Genomic DNA, 14,580 nt, shown 5'->3' on the forward strand with positions numbered 1-14,580 from the left:
TACCCTTTAGTGATGCCTATGCAACTATGTACAATATATAATATTACATACCTACCTATTAGAAGTAATAGATTGTAATTTGTAAGTACTCTAGGTACCTAGGTAATAGATACTGTAATATTATAATATTGTTACCTACTCAACAATTTTGTTTGATTTATAAAAAAAATCCAAAACATATTTTGTAAAATAATATAAATGTATTTATTTTTAGCATATTTTATTTTATTATGTACATTAGTTTATGTTTAGTTGGTATAATATGTATTAAAATATATTATATTCATCACACATTCATCAATAATAATTAAAATATTTCATACTATATGTACAATGTACATTTAATAATTTTTACATATAATTACACATTTACCTTTATTAATGTAAAAAATTATGGTTATGAAATTATTTACACGTTTACATGATTAATTTCTCTTTACGGTATATTCTTTATGTTGTTTGCCAATACCGGTTGTGGATCTGGTTGGGCTTCACTGTTGCTCCTGGTTAATCGTTCCATTGATGCGTTCGAAGCCTTGGTGTCTTCTCTCTCATCATTTTCGCTAGCCCCTTGCAGTGCTCGATATTTTTTTGCAATAGAATCCCAGTCTGTGACGGTCTCGATACGATTGGACAAGCTCGCAAAGCTTATTTGCGATCCGTACGGACTCAAATGTACGACACTAACCGATATCGATTCTACACAGCACGTTATATCAATATTATAATATTTTAATAAGTCCTACCGTTTAGTTTAATGATTTAAAATCGTTTTATCTTACCTCTTGGAACTACTTGCGCCTTTTTCACCTTTGATAGCCATTTATTGCCCATTCGAGTCCTGGCACTTACTCGTCCTTTTGTTTTCATGTCGACCATCTGTGATAAACTTGGGCGCTTTTTTTGCTTAACTGAATTGAACAGTTTAGAAAAATTCGTAAGTGTTTCCTGAATATGTTTCTTTCGCGTATTTTTACCTCTTTTCTTGCATATCTCTAGTAAATACATGAACCAAGTCGTAATTAAATTCAAAGGCGAGGGTGTTGTAGTCGTTCTATGCATATTTCTAATCAATTTCGCCAATCCAAACTTCCATTCAATATCTGATTGTGCCTATAATTATTTAATATGAGACATATATTATATCATTATGCACCTAATACCTTCAACAGGTAATTTATATAAATAAATCCCCTTTTTTACGTTTGAACTACGTTAATCATGTTGAATTTACCTGAATTCTTTGATAAGTATCACTCATCATAGCAATGAGCAAGTTAATTAGTACGACAACCGAAACTAACATATAGATACCAAAAACAGCTTTAAATAAGTAAACTGTCCACGGAGGTTGGTCGGTGTTAGAAGCTTGTCTCAACTCGGTATGTGTTGCCATACCAAACACAGCAAAAAAAAGTAATTCAAATGCATCTATTGGGCTCATAAGGACTATATATAAAATAAAAATAAATCAATTAACTACGTTGGATGGTAGAATTTTTTTTTTTTTTAATTTGTATTGTTTGTGTATTGATATTACCTTCTCCGAAAATATCCGTTTGTTTTCTTTCTAATTTCTTAGCGATAGGATGGTTCATCGCTACAATTTGCATAGAAAACCCAAACACGAAAATGCTCAGTACTACGAGGAACCTTGCTAAGTCTTTCATCAAATCGCCAATTATTATAGCCCAGGGTCCAAACAAATGATGGAATGATAAGAAGTCCAGAATCTGAACGCACGCCATTAAAAATGATATGGCGAACATTTGATTCCGAAGATACATGACTGTAGGAAGATATGGGTTGGAAACGAGGCCACAAAATCCAACTAAATGAAATGCTACTCCTATCACACTCCATAAGAGAACAGCCAACTTCACCCAGCCCAGTCCACTTTTATCGCTTGGATTAGTCAGTTCAAACAGTAGCAAACCACTTAACCAAACCTAATAAATTAATAGGCAAGTCAAAAAAATGGTTGCAAATGAAATTACTTTGTTATTGATGACTTACCAAAAGCAACCACTCATACCAGTATGGAAATAAATTTTGCCGCGCTGCTCTATAATATGGCGTGATAGCAACCATTTGTAATAGAAGCATCAAATAAACGTGAGACGTCAAGTACGACATAAACTTTATGATTGGAACTTTACTATAATTGTGCCAAAGGGGTAACGTAAACACTATCCATAATGGAGGACAAGCAATAAATCCTAAGAACATTAGTAGTGTTTTCCATCCAGCCCAATTCAGTCTTCCTTGCCAAAGTTCCTAAATTTAAACTTATATTAAATTTAAATACATGTTAAATTGTTAACTAATACATATAATATATTATAACTATTAATGACTAACCTGTAGATACCTTTGAACAACAGTATGAGCGATTACTTCTTTTTGCTCATTTTCAATAAGTACATCTAAAAATTCAGTGTTTCGTCTATCCGAAGCTGTTAGGATGCGACCTGCTGAATCTTGACCAGCAGCTAATGCTAAAAGTTCAGTTGCCATGGTTTCGCATTGTTTTCCCGCGGCTATTAAGTCTTTTGCTCTCTCTTTTTCCTAGTTGGCATACAATATTAATGAAAACTGAACATTATATTATAATATACTTTAAATATGACCTATAACTTCTAAAAAAATTTACTTTAGGGCAGGTTAAAACTGATAACCAAGTAATTTTCATTATGTATAATATATAAAACACAAGCGGTTCTAAAAGTTATTTTATTTTTCTCACGATAGGTACTTATACATTATTATTATCTTTGAATAAATATTTTTTACTTCTCAACGATTAGTATTTTTAGATCATGGATAAAAAAAACACTCCGGTGAAATGAACATTAAGCTGTTCACACTCAAATACAAATCTAAAATTTTGATTACAATTGTTATATCCTGAGTTTAGTTATAATAGCTAGGTATCTAAAATTTTCCTTTTTGGTAATTTATATTCTTTATATCTTAAAATGTGTTAGGGAAACACTGATATTATAAGAGTTCCTTATGCCTTTGTAAATGCCAGTTTTAATATTATGTTTATACTATTATTTGTGTAAATGTATAAAAAATAAAATGAACATTATTTAAAAGTTAAAAGTTAATAAGACATTTATAAAAACATTAAGTATTTATTATAAATACCTAATACGATTATATTTTATATTGCCAATATTTCATCATATTTTGTGAGCTTAAGTTGTACACACTGCATGGTTAAAATGGGTTTTGTATGGTTATTTCATTTTTAATTTGATTGTCAATTACTCCAACTTTTTCTTATTTATTTGTTTTAATGGTATAAATATTTGATTATAAATTCTATTAATGTATAATTTAATTGTATCCCTATACGATTAAATGCCCACGGTTTGTTTGATTTTTTTTAATACTGATATAATATCATATTATACGTAAATCGAACCAGTCATAATATTAAATATACCTATTTAACAATTTCGTTCTTCTAACTTTTTTGTACAAAAAAGTTCGTAGTTTAAGTGCACCTAATTATTTAGTTATTTTATTTAATAAATTTATAAATGTTAGAAGTATTGTTTAATTTTATAAGTATCAATATGTTTACTGGTTTAATCTAATCTTAAGTTTAAGTGATTTATATTGTAAATTATTCGTATGTAGGTACACGAATCAAAGAATAAAATCTGTATTGTGTAAATAAGTAAATATACCTTATTTGATAAATTTATATATATACTGGAAAGTTTTGCTGCAGTGTCTACTGGTGCAGGCGATACTAAAATAAATTCTTCAATTGGTTTGTTATTATGATTTTTGCTGCAAATCATTAGATTGTAGACAAACTGAAATGAAAAAAAAAATGTTCGATTTTTATTGGCTTGTTTTTAAGTAGATAATTTAGATTTCGGTTGTACCCTTCTATCATCCATTAAACTGTAAGTGTCGTGTTCTTTTGTCATCAAATATTCTAATACATCATTATGCCCCTCTTGAGCTGCAAACCATATCGGCGAAGCTCCATAGTTGGTTTCAGATTTTGGAGAGGCACCGGATTCGACTAAAAGTTTTACCACGTCTAAATATCCAGCACGAGCAGCGCAGTGCATGGCCGTCCACCCATTCTGTTAATTTTATTTTATTCGTAATGTACACACAAAAAATCGGAATACAGTATATTTAAAAAAAAAAACACGAACTTTATCTGTGGCGTTAATTTCTGCTCCCTGTCCTAGTAAAACTTCAACCATGGCGTAATGGCCATAAGAGGCGGCAATGTGCAGACATGTTTTACCGTTGAGATCAGAACTGTGCAATAAGTCTGCTGCTCTTGATAACAAAAGTCCGACTACAGTCACATGACCGCCAAAACATGCCAAGTGCAGTGCATTGTAACCCTACAAATAAAGGTATAGCTTAATAATTTACTATTTATTTTGAGCCCGTACACATATAAACATTAAACATGATAACAATAAGGTATAGTAATTTAATAAAACGTACAGATTCAACTGTAGATGCGTCGACTTGAACACCGGCCGAATTGAGCAATAATCGGACAACGTTTTCGTTACCGCTGTAAGCAGCAAAATGTAACGGTGTCATTCCAGATTCGTTACCCAGCACACCTAATACACTGACTCCAGATGGAGGATCAGACTTGACTGTTGCTGGTATATGAGATAGTAATTCTCGAACCGTATCTAAAATTAGTATTAACATAATATAACGATTGAAACGTTTTATTAACATTTATTATTTGTTCTTTTATAGTGTACCTGTTTGACCACAGTATGCAGCCATATGAAGCGCCGTCATACCAAGTCTCTTGCTTGAAATTTTTAGCGATTGGGATGAACGTAATACTTCTAGTACGGGCAAATGACCATTTTGTGCAGCTAAGTGGACAGCTGTAAATCCTGCCTGGAACATTGAATTGTCAAATTTTATAAAACGTAATTAATTTAAAAAAAAAAAGCGTCTGATTTGTAAGTATCGCACCTTATTTTCATCCGAACACGACGCTCCTGCCCTGACTAAAACCTTAACCACTTGTGCATGACCACCTTCGGCTGCTAGTTGAAGTGGTGTAGCTTCCGTGATACGATTTCTAGCCGAGATCACACCATTTTTGTCGAATTTCATTAGTTCAATAATCACAGTAACTGATCCTTGCATTGCTGCTATGTGAGCGCATGTATTTCCATTCTAACAAAAAATAAAAAGTATATGTATTGTAAATTTAACCCTTCAATGCTAATTGAATTTGCAACTTCATTTTAAATAGGGCCGTAATAAGAACAGTTTACAATATAAATATTATATATAATATAATATTTACTTTAGTGCTAGCCAAAACTAATTGTGGGTGTTGTTGCAAAAATAGATGGACAACTTCTGGAAAATTGTTCTGTGCTGCAATATGAATGGGTTTTTGTCCTTGGTCGTCTGTAGCATCTATATTCGCTCCCAAATCTAACAGCAAACGACAGACTTCTAGTTGACCTGCCGATGCAGCTAAATGTAGAGGAGTTTGTTTTCTCAGAGTGAGAATATCGATTACAGCGTTGTGATCGTGAATTAAAAACCTTTAGTAAAAAAAATCAATTTCAACTATAAGAGGTAAGTTATGTTTAATGTAAAAAAATAAAATCAAAAGTTAACCTGCAAAGATCTGCAAAGCCGTTCATAGCCGCTAAATGTAACGCTGTCCAGCCAACCCTTGACTTGCTGTTTATGAACGCTTTATGTGTTAGTAGAGCATCACATACCTATATTATGAATATTTTTATTGCCAATAATATATGTATAGGTATAGGTATAGGTATATTTGATGTTGTTAATTTTCATACTTTCAAGTATCCTCTTTCGGCAGCTAGATGAAGTGCAGATCGTCCTTCGTTGTCGAATACGTCTACTCTTGCATGGTTGTTTAACATGGTATTTACCAAGCTCATATGACCCCTATGACAAGCAATCAACAAAGGGGTCCAACCAACGCTGGATTGACGGTTCATCGACTGTTGTATCTCGGTTGGTGACATACCATTCAGCATTGCTGTAAGTACTTCGTTATTACCAGCTACGGCACAAAAGTGTAAAGCAGTTTCGTGGTGCTAAAATAATACATAATCTATGTTATTGCAATATATATTTTAATTTTTAATTAAACTTAAAATAATTTCTAACAAAAATTCTACGATTTTCTTTTGATTTTCTAACAGGATTGATTATTATTTATTATTATAGTTGTAAAATAAGTATATGTCCGCAAATCGTTAAGGTATTGATTAAATATTCTGTAAAAACATATGTATATATTTTGATTATTGGTTAAAGGCTTAATGGAACGGTACACACGATTTTGAATAGACAATTTACATAATTTTTATGAAAAATAACAATTTAGCATTTAGAATACATTCACAAAGTAATTTACATTTGGCCTCGTGTCAGTGCTATTATTGATTGTACAGCGTTATTATGAAATAATTTTGAAACGAATTTTTCACGCTTACCAGTTACCTACACCATTAAATAAATATTTATAATAAAATAATAACCAATTTTTCCTACTTATAGATAACAACTACCTATTTTGTAGACTGTAGCTTGTTCTATTCTTTTAATAGTATCGTAAGTAATTTTAACATATCTATCTGGATTCTTTACAAATTAATAGTTTTATTTCATTATAGGTAATCATAAAGACACAAAATAATATAATATTGCAGATAAATTTTTTTTATCTTTATTGCACGCACCTATTTGAAGAAAGATAAATAATAGAAGTAAATACCTATATGGGTAGTACATATATTTAAATTATAATATTTTATAATTTATAATCCACGTGATGACTAATTAAGCAATATTATTATTAAGTGTGTTTGATTTCAAGTAGTATCTTGATAATATTACGATTTGTTATTCATTTAATATCAAATGATTAGCTAAATAAAAAATCTAATATAAAAGTAAAGTTAACAATTTAATATTATGTTACAAATGTTTAGCAGTTTATCGTTTATAACTTAACTTTAAGTATTACGTGATAGGTACTTACTATAGTTAGTATAATATCATTTAGCAAAAAGTAGTTACCATTTAACCATTTATATAAATAGCTTAAGTATCATATTACTGAATTAAATTGAATCATTATTTAAATTACTAGGTAACACTCTTTTTAATTTCATACGAACAAAATATATGTATTCAAGTATATTAAACACTTTACATCGAAACTCACTTGTTTTGTCCGTAAATTGATGTCGGCTCCCGCTTCAAAAAGTAATTTTATAACTTTAGCGTCGTTGTTTGGTTTAGACGGATTAACTTCGGTTTGTTTTATATTAGCGGCATAGTGCAGCGCTGACGCGCCGTCTTCGTTCACACTATTTACATAAGAATTGGCTACTTCATCTCCTTGTTTCGACTTGACAAAATCGATGAGTTGTCCGACGATATCGGCTTGACAACTTCTACAAGCCAAATGCAACGGGGTTTCTCCCACCTACATTCCGTTGATTATACACATGGGATTAGAGAAATAAAATGACTATGGCCTGCGAGTATATATATTATAACGCACTTTGTTCTTGAAAAGAGGATCGCCGCCGTCGTCTAGTAATAGCTGAAGTGTTATGAGATTTCCGTACTGGGCGGCTACATGTACGGGCGTTTGTCCATCGTCCATGGCCAGATTGGGACCGGCTCCGGACTTGAGCAGCATAAGAGCACAGCGGTCGCCGTCTTTGACTCTAGCGGCTATGTGTAAGGGAGTTTCCCGCAATTTCCCACCTATTGAAACGTTTAACAACGGTGCAATATGTCAATGTGTATGTGCAGTATCACGGTGGATACGATAGACGATATCCGTCTATTTTTATCATAGTAATATTTACATATTATAATAATGATAACTAACCTCTTACGTGAACATCGGCTCCGTATCCCAATAACGTTTCAATCACTGCCGGTTTAACGGATTCAACGGCTATATGTAAAGGAGTATAGTTGTCCTGAAAATCAAACATAATACTATAGATGTGTTAGCTCGGACGATATTAGTAAAACATTATTGTTTATAGTCGGCTTATGCTGCCGCATAAATCGCGTACGTTCGTCGTGACGTCGACTTTTTCTCCTTTCTGCAACAACGTGTTGATGATCCCGACGTGCCCGTACCTAGCTGCAGTGTGTATACTCCGGGCGCCGCTTTTGTTCGGCATGTGAAGATACACCCCCTTTTTAAATAACATCATTGCGCAGTCTGCGTGACCGTTTAATGACGCTATGTGCATGAGAGTACTACCGTCCTTTGTCCTTTCGTATATGGAAGCCTTGAACTTGTCGACTAACAACTCGATGATATTTGCATGGCCATTTTCAGCAGCCAGATGCATCGGGGTCCGGTCTAAATGACAGCAAATCAAAATCAATATATTAAAACGATTCACCGGTAATACGTCCAATCTATTTATTGGAATAACTATAGTATGTGTATTAGAGATACCTATAATATTATTATTACAACATACCAAGTATACTGCTTACCTTGATTATCCGTTATAGAAGCACTAGCTCGTACGCCGTAAAAATATTTGACCAAACTTTCGTCTCCGTCGGCTGAAGCTATATGAAGAGCTGTCTGCCCTTGGCCCTATATTGTTCAAGGATCAAAGTTGTAAGTACATATTTATTATAATATCTGCATGCGTGTATATTAAAAAACAGTTAAACAACAAACGAAATGTTCAATGATACCTACGTTTTGACTGTCTACGCTAGCACCGTAGTCAATTAGTATTTTTATCATGTCGATATCTTTTCGTTTGGCCGCTAAATGAATGGCCATGTCACCGGACTTGGTCTTATACTTAAGCTGTTCCACCGCTTGGGTCGACAGTAGTTCCCGGCACATTGACTGGTTACCGGTTTCCACAGCCAATAGTAGCGGAATTTTACCGTCCTATATAAACGCGCAAAAAAATTGTTATCGATTATTAAAATATTAATTGTGATTCTAATAATAGCTCAAATAACAATAAATTATATAAAAAATACCCCGTCGGCAATGGTACGAATGTCTTTTCCACATGACCCCAGAAGGACTCGAAGTATGCTCGTCGCCGTACCCGTCTGCCTACTTGCCACCATATGTACGGCCGTTTGTTGTTTTGGCTTTAAAATCAAATGTTCAATGAGTTAATGTTTTCAACCAATATAATATTTTAATGTAATGCAAAATCAAATAACATACACCTCCTGGACAGTAAACGTCCACGCCTTTTTTGGGCAGTAATACTTTTATTACGTCTTCTCTGGAATATGTTGCAGCCAAATGCAACGCATTAAAATTTTCCTGAAAATTGTATACACATGCACTGTTATTCAAATAATAGTATAGAATACTCTCCAAATAGGGGCGTAGTTTCCTATATGTATATTAACGCAAGTCATATTAAATTTATGGAAGACGAACGATCGAGTATTTTCGCGTGACCGGAATATATTTATAAAAAATACTATCTACGATTCTATACAACAGTCTTAATAAATTTGCAACCTGATGATAAGTTTTGTGCTTAAGGTAATAATTCTTTTTCATGAGTCATCCATTAGGTTTTAGTAAATCGTACATAAAAATAGTTTTCAAACTATGGTAATAAATGCGTTAACCAATAATGGCTAAATAATAATATAATATGGCCAATGCTTACCATATTTCTAATTGTAACATCAGTTCCGAGGTCTATTAAACGTTCTAGGAACGTGGTCTTGCTTTCTTTGACTGCGTACATTAAAGGCGTCATTCCATTGCTCTGTACATACGTAACATTATATTATATAAAATGGTTTAATTTAGTAAGAATTATTTTAATTATTTCGTCTAAATGATTAATTTTTAACCAAGATTTACTTAAGATTTCACTGTACGGTGCACACTATACTTTATAATATAATATTAAAACAAAGTCTCTAGACTTACAATATGATATTGTTGATTTCTACGTAACATGGTCAAATGATAAAATAGGTCGGTAAATTATTATTATTTTAATGCGTTTTTGTGAACCAACGTTGTATTATACATTTATAAATAATGACATAATATCTTTAATGCCATAATCAACTCAATAGGATATATTTTGTGGTTTAGCTTATAGTATAACTATATAGGTATATTTAGTTTTATTTTCAATGAATTTGGTTATTATTTGTCTTGAAATCTTAAAAACGATTAATATGACTATTATAATTATTTTTCTATCGATTTATTGAAAAATGTATAGGCGGTTGAATTCGTTAAATGCCTAAATATGTATACGAATATTAATAATTGTCTATAATTTACTTTACATACAATAATGTATTAGATATAATGTATTGTAATTGTAAGAATTTCGTCGCGTTTAGGACGCTGAGGTCAAATAAATTTTCCTTGTTAACTTTTTTAGCCCAATTTAGACAATTTACTTTAATCATGTAATGTATGTGTTAAGTTCAAGTTGTGGCCTTTAGGGTAAATCGCGTGTCGACGGACCATGACGCTTTTCCGGTTGTGCTAGTTTTCCAACGTCCACGCGTATTTTGGAATGGACATCAACCCCTGTTTTTTTTTTAACCATAAAAAATATATTTGCGCATCGTGGGTACAATTAAAACTTTATACTCCAATAAAGCATAAAATAAAACCAGTAAGCCAATAACTATACCTGATCTACAACACCAGCTAATGGTGTTGACGTCACATCCTCTCCGCCTGCGGCCACTAGTTTTTCCACCACCTTTAGGGCCTGATCTAATGGTGGCCATTCTGACTTTTGGCATAGTTGTAAAATTCGCTGGGCTCCATCTCTAATGGATGAACCTGGACTAGGTAGAGTCGTTGGTAATACTCCGTCTACAAAAAAATCAAACATTGAATAAATAATAATACATAATATACGTATAGTCTAAATTATTAATAATTTTCAATTATTGGACAATTTAAAGTCAAATGTGCGTTTTTAGTACTATTCGGATTCCTGTATTATTATTTTTTTTCATTACACTGTGATTCGTTAAGACTTTAAGAGTTATGACATTTATGCTGTATACCTTAAGTCTCTGTGGGTAACCAAATTAAACAGCAGTTATTTTTGTAATATTTCTTTATAACTGATTTAAAAATATTTATCATTAATACATCTTTAATATTTAAGATGAATGTCATATTTTGTTTATTTTACAAAGACTTACCATTTAATTAATTTTTAAAACAAAATTAAGACATTGTATAGTCTTAAAAATAATTTATTAGTAGTTACTTAAATAAACTTATTTAAGTAAAAAAAAATAACTATTTAATTTGAATTATATGTATAGTAACTTTTTAACTTGTTAAACTCAACATAAATTTCCATACTAAAATAATCATGTCATATAATATACATAGGCTGCAATATAATATAGTACATAATTGATTTAGACACTAAAAGCTTTTTTTCCTTTAAATCGGCAATACTCACCATCTATCTCCGGGACTCTCCGCTGGAAATAGGCACTAAAAGCTAATGATTATTATTTATTTTTAAGCATAATTTTGTTATTTTGTCCAAATAGGTATATTAATCGTTTTAATTTAATTTATTGTTTTTAAAGGTTTTTCTAAGTTTCAATTCATTGGAATTAAAAATATTCTTACATTTTCATTTTAAAATGATAAGTATAGTTTTTTATTTATTATTCAAACTTTAAATAGATATTAATTAGCTGAAATTATATTATATTATACAAAGTATTGGTACTCGAAAAAAATAAATTAACACAAATCAAATAATAAACAAATATAACTGTAGAATACTAGTATTATTATAATATAATAATAATAATAAATTGTTATTGATATGGACTGTTACACAATTTATTGAATTAGAATCATTGTATATTATAAAACTTTGGATTTACCCATATACCTATATTTTTATACTAATTTCATGAAAATATTAAAATCTTTTACATTTGTTTACATTAAGAAAATTAAGGTATATCTACAATAATAGTACTATATTATAATATATACATATAGAAATAATTTTTATTGTTGAAATTATTGAGTAGGATTCAATTCCGCGTAACGTTAACTATATTTGTTCAATTAGGTATTGAATGATTGCAGACATTATTCCCTGCACGTCATGGGTTACGCTATTGTTTTAAATGGCCTATTAAAGTAGATTAATCGGTATAATTACTGTTTTACTTAACTTTAAACAGTGGGCGGAGTACGGTATTTCATAAATTTATAAACTATATTACATTTTGGAGATTTTAAAAGTTTTACAGCACCTTATATGAGAAATATTGAGATACATACTACAAAGTTCAGATATTAGTGTAATTTAAAGTATCTGTTTAATACTTATCAACTAATCTTGTAACTTATTTGTATTAAAATATAAATTAGTAGAAAATATGATATATAGCTAAATTTTAATTAAATCATAATACTTTATTGATACTTATAAGTTATAACTTATAAGCACGTATATCGACCATAAAGAGCGTTTTTATCTGTATTAAAAATATATACTACAGTGTTGATTGTTTTATGAATCATATTTAACTTAAACAACAATAATTTGACTAACATAAATTGTCTCAACATTATTTATCGAAAGATATAATAACATAATGTAAGTAAGCCTACTAAATAATCGCTGTAATAAGGTAATCAATTATGCGCATTGCCCTGAATCTTTAACTCTAAAATTTAGAAAATTAAAATGTGTAATTTAATAAAAAAAAGTAGAAAACGATTCAAATAGATTTTGATTTCATGGATTTCGTAAAAAAAAAGATAAACATAAAGGATTTATCTGTCTGATAATACCTCTATTATTATATATCACGGAATTAAAATAAAAAAACGATCACTGAATTTCTATCGTCTCATAACTTGTACATACATATACCAACAATACAGCCATATTCATATTACATTATATTCTGATTTGACTTCTTACGCAACAACTTTTAGTATGCTATTATTATTACTACTAACAGATCAGCCATAGTTTGTGAAACTCTTGGTACTTATTTGTAAATGACATATTTTTCTCGAACCCTTTGAGTTTTTATCGCAATTCATAAATTCAGCATATTAATATTATTTCTCGAATTCAAATCCCGGAATGTCGGGGTGTTGGGAGGCTCCATGAAAACCACTCACCTTTGGTCTCGTCTTTTTTATCGTCGGTCTTCGACGACCCACCAGCCGAGGTAGCCGCCTTGTCGTCGGCCGCCGCGGCGGTGGCCGTGGACGACGGAGGCTTGCTGTTGCCCGCCGCCGAACCCCTCTTGCCGGACCCGCCGATCATGTTTTTTGTTGGCGATACAACAACGACGACGATGTGCTGTCGAGTCTACATCTCAACAGACGACGGCCGTACGCGAGAAGTCGACGCGGAATTTCTTGACGAACACGCGCGCACCGGCGGCGGTGGAACGACAGATCGGTCGGGCGGACATGACGACGATCATCGTCCGTGCACCGAGTAAAATATATGTCCAGCTATAGAAGACGGTGTACAATTTTTGGAGTTCGCGGACTTTGCCCGTTCGATATGCCTTCTAATAATAATATATTATTACGGTTATTCGACTGTCGAGTTGGCTCCGTAACTGGCACTCCGGACGATTATAAACAACACGGTGCTCGTGCAGTACAATACTACGAATTGTTATGGGTGTACGTGTGGCAGGGCGCTACGCGGCGTGTGTTCTCGGGATTTGCATGTCTCTCGCAGCAGACCAATGAAAGCGAACTTGCCCGGACGGAAGGTGGTGGCGCGTACCTACTATACCTACGAAAGTTCGCATGCTTACGTGCTCCTTTATACGACACCCCGCCCGCCCGCCAGGACCGATCAACCATCAGCACCGCCCTCGGTCTCGACCCGCTCCCCACGCGATCGCTCTTTCGCCGTCACCGTCGCCGCACGATCCATACCTACCTATATATAAAAATATATATATATTATGTAGGTATATATATTTATATATACATACCTAACATACCCGCGTGCTATCCACGCGGCCTTTCTTCCGTCTGTGGCAAATAACTCTACTTAATTTGGGTTAGGAGTGAATGTACACTCTTTTTTTTTTAACTTTATACACCTATATACATCATATATTGTGTTTTGTAGTTTTTTCTCCCAGTATGCGCGTAATTCGACCCGTTTAATAGTCGACTCGAATAATTTTAACGGTAGTCGCCAGCTGATTTTGGCAAAACGTTATTATAATAATATACATTATACAAGCAATAATAAGCGTTTATCTATTATATAATCATATATATAACACTATATTATGGCATATAATATTGTCTTTTTGTTGAATCCCTATTATTACTGTTACGGCTCGTGAGGATAGACGATTTCCATAGAGACATATACAAATTAATACATATTAATACACCATAATTTATTATCATAAAATGTGTTATATATTATGTTTTGTGACTTTAAAAAGTATTTGTCATATTATTATACACTAACACTAGGTACTTGTGTTTATAAGCTTTAATAAAAAATCCAT

General features: G+C 32.2%; 1 protein-coding gene across 2 annotated transcripts; it reads right to left on the minus strand.

The window, feature by feature from the left end:
* Window positions 1-257: 257 nt before the first annotated feature.
* LOC114130063 (serine/threonine-protein phosphatase 6 regulatory ankyrin repeat subunit A) lies at window positions 258-13,873 on the minus strand. Of its 2 annotated transcripts, XM_027994953.2 has the most exons (27): window positions 13,208-13,871; window positions 10,710-10,897; window positions 9,714-9,815; window positions 9,254-9,355; window positions 9,058-9,174; window positions 8,762-8,962; window positions 8,548-8,653; window positions 8,112-8,407; window positions 7,919-8,012; window positions 7,583-7,791; window positions 7,241-7,504; window positions 5,841-6,104; window positions 5,653-5,759; window positions 5,330-5,576; window positions 4,990-5,196; window positions 4,767-4,911; window positions 4,492-4,691; window positions 4,188-4,385; window positions 3,906-4,112; window positions 3,702-3,833; window positions 2,362-2,568; window positions 2,017-2,277; window positions 1,541-1,949; window positions 1,235-1,449; window positions 978-1,113; window positions 783-911; window positions 258-699 (listed from the first exon to the last, which is right to left on the minus strand). In XM_027994953.2, the coding sequence occupies exons 1-27, from the start codon at window positions 13,353-13,355 to the stop codon at window positions 437-439; spliced, it is 5,154 nt and encodes a 1,717-aa protein (XP_027850754.2). In that variant the 5' UTR covers window positions 13,356-13,871; the 3' UTR covers window positions 258-436. The 2 variants fall into 2 exon arrangements, with proteins under 2 accessions (XP_027850754.2, XP_027850753.2); XM_027994952.2 differs by having other exon boundaries at window positions 783-1,113; window positions 13,208-13,873.
* Between the last annotated feature and the right edge of the window lie 707 nt (window positions 13,874-14,580).

Source organism: Aphis gossypii, chromosome 1, assembly GCF_020184175.1.
Source record: "Aphis gossypii isolate Hap1 chromosome 1, ASM2018417v2, whole genome shotgun sequence".
Taxonomy (NCBI): domain Eukaryota; kingdom Metazoa; phylum Arthropoda; class Insecta; order Hemiptera; family Aphididae; genus Aphis; species Aphis gossypii.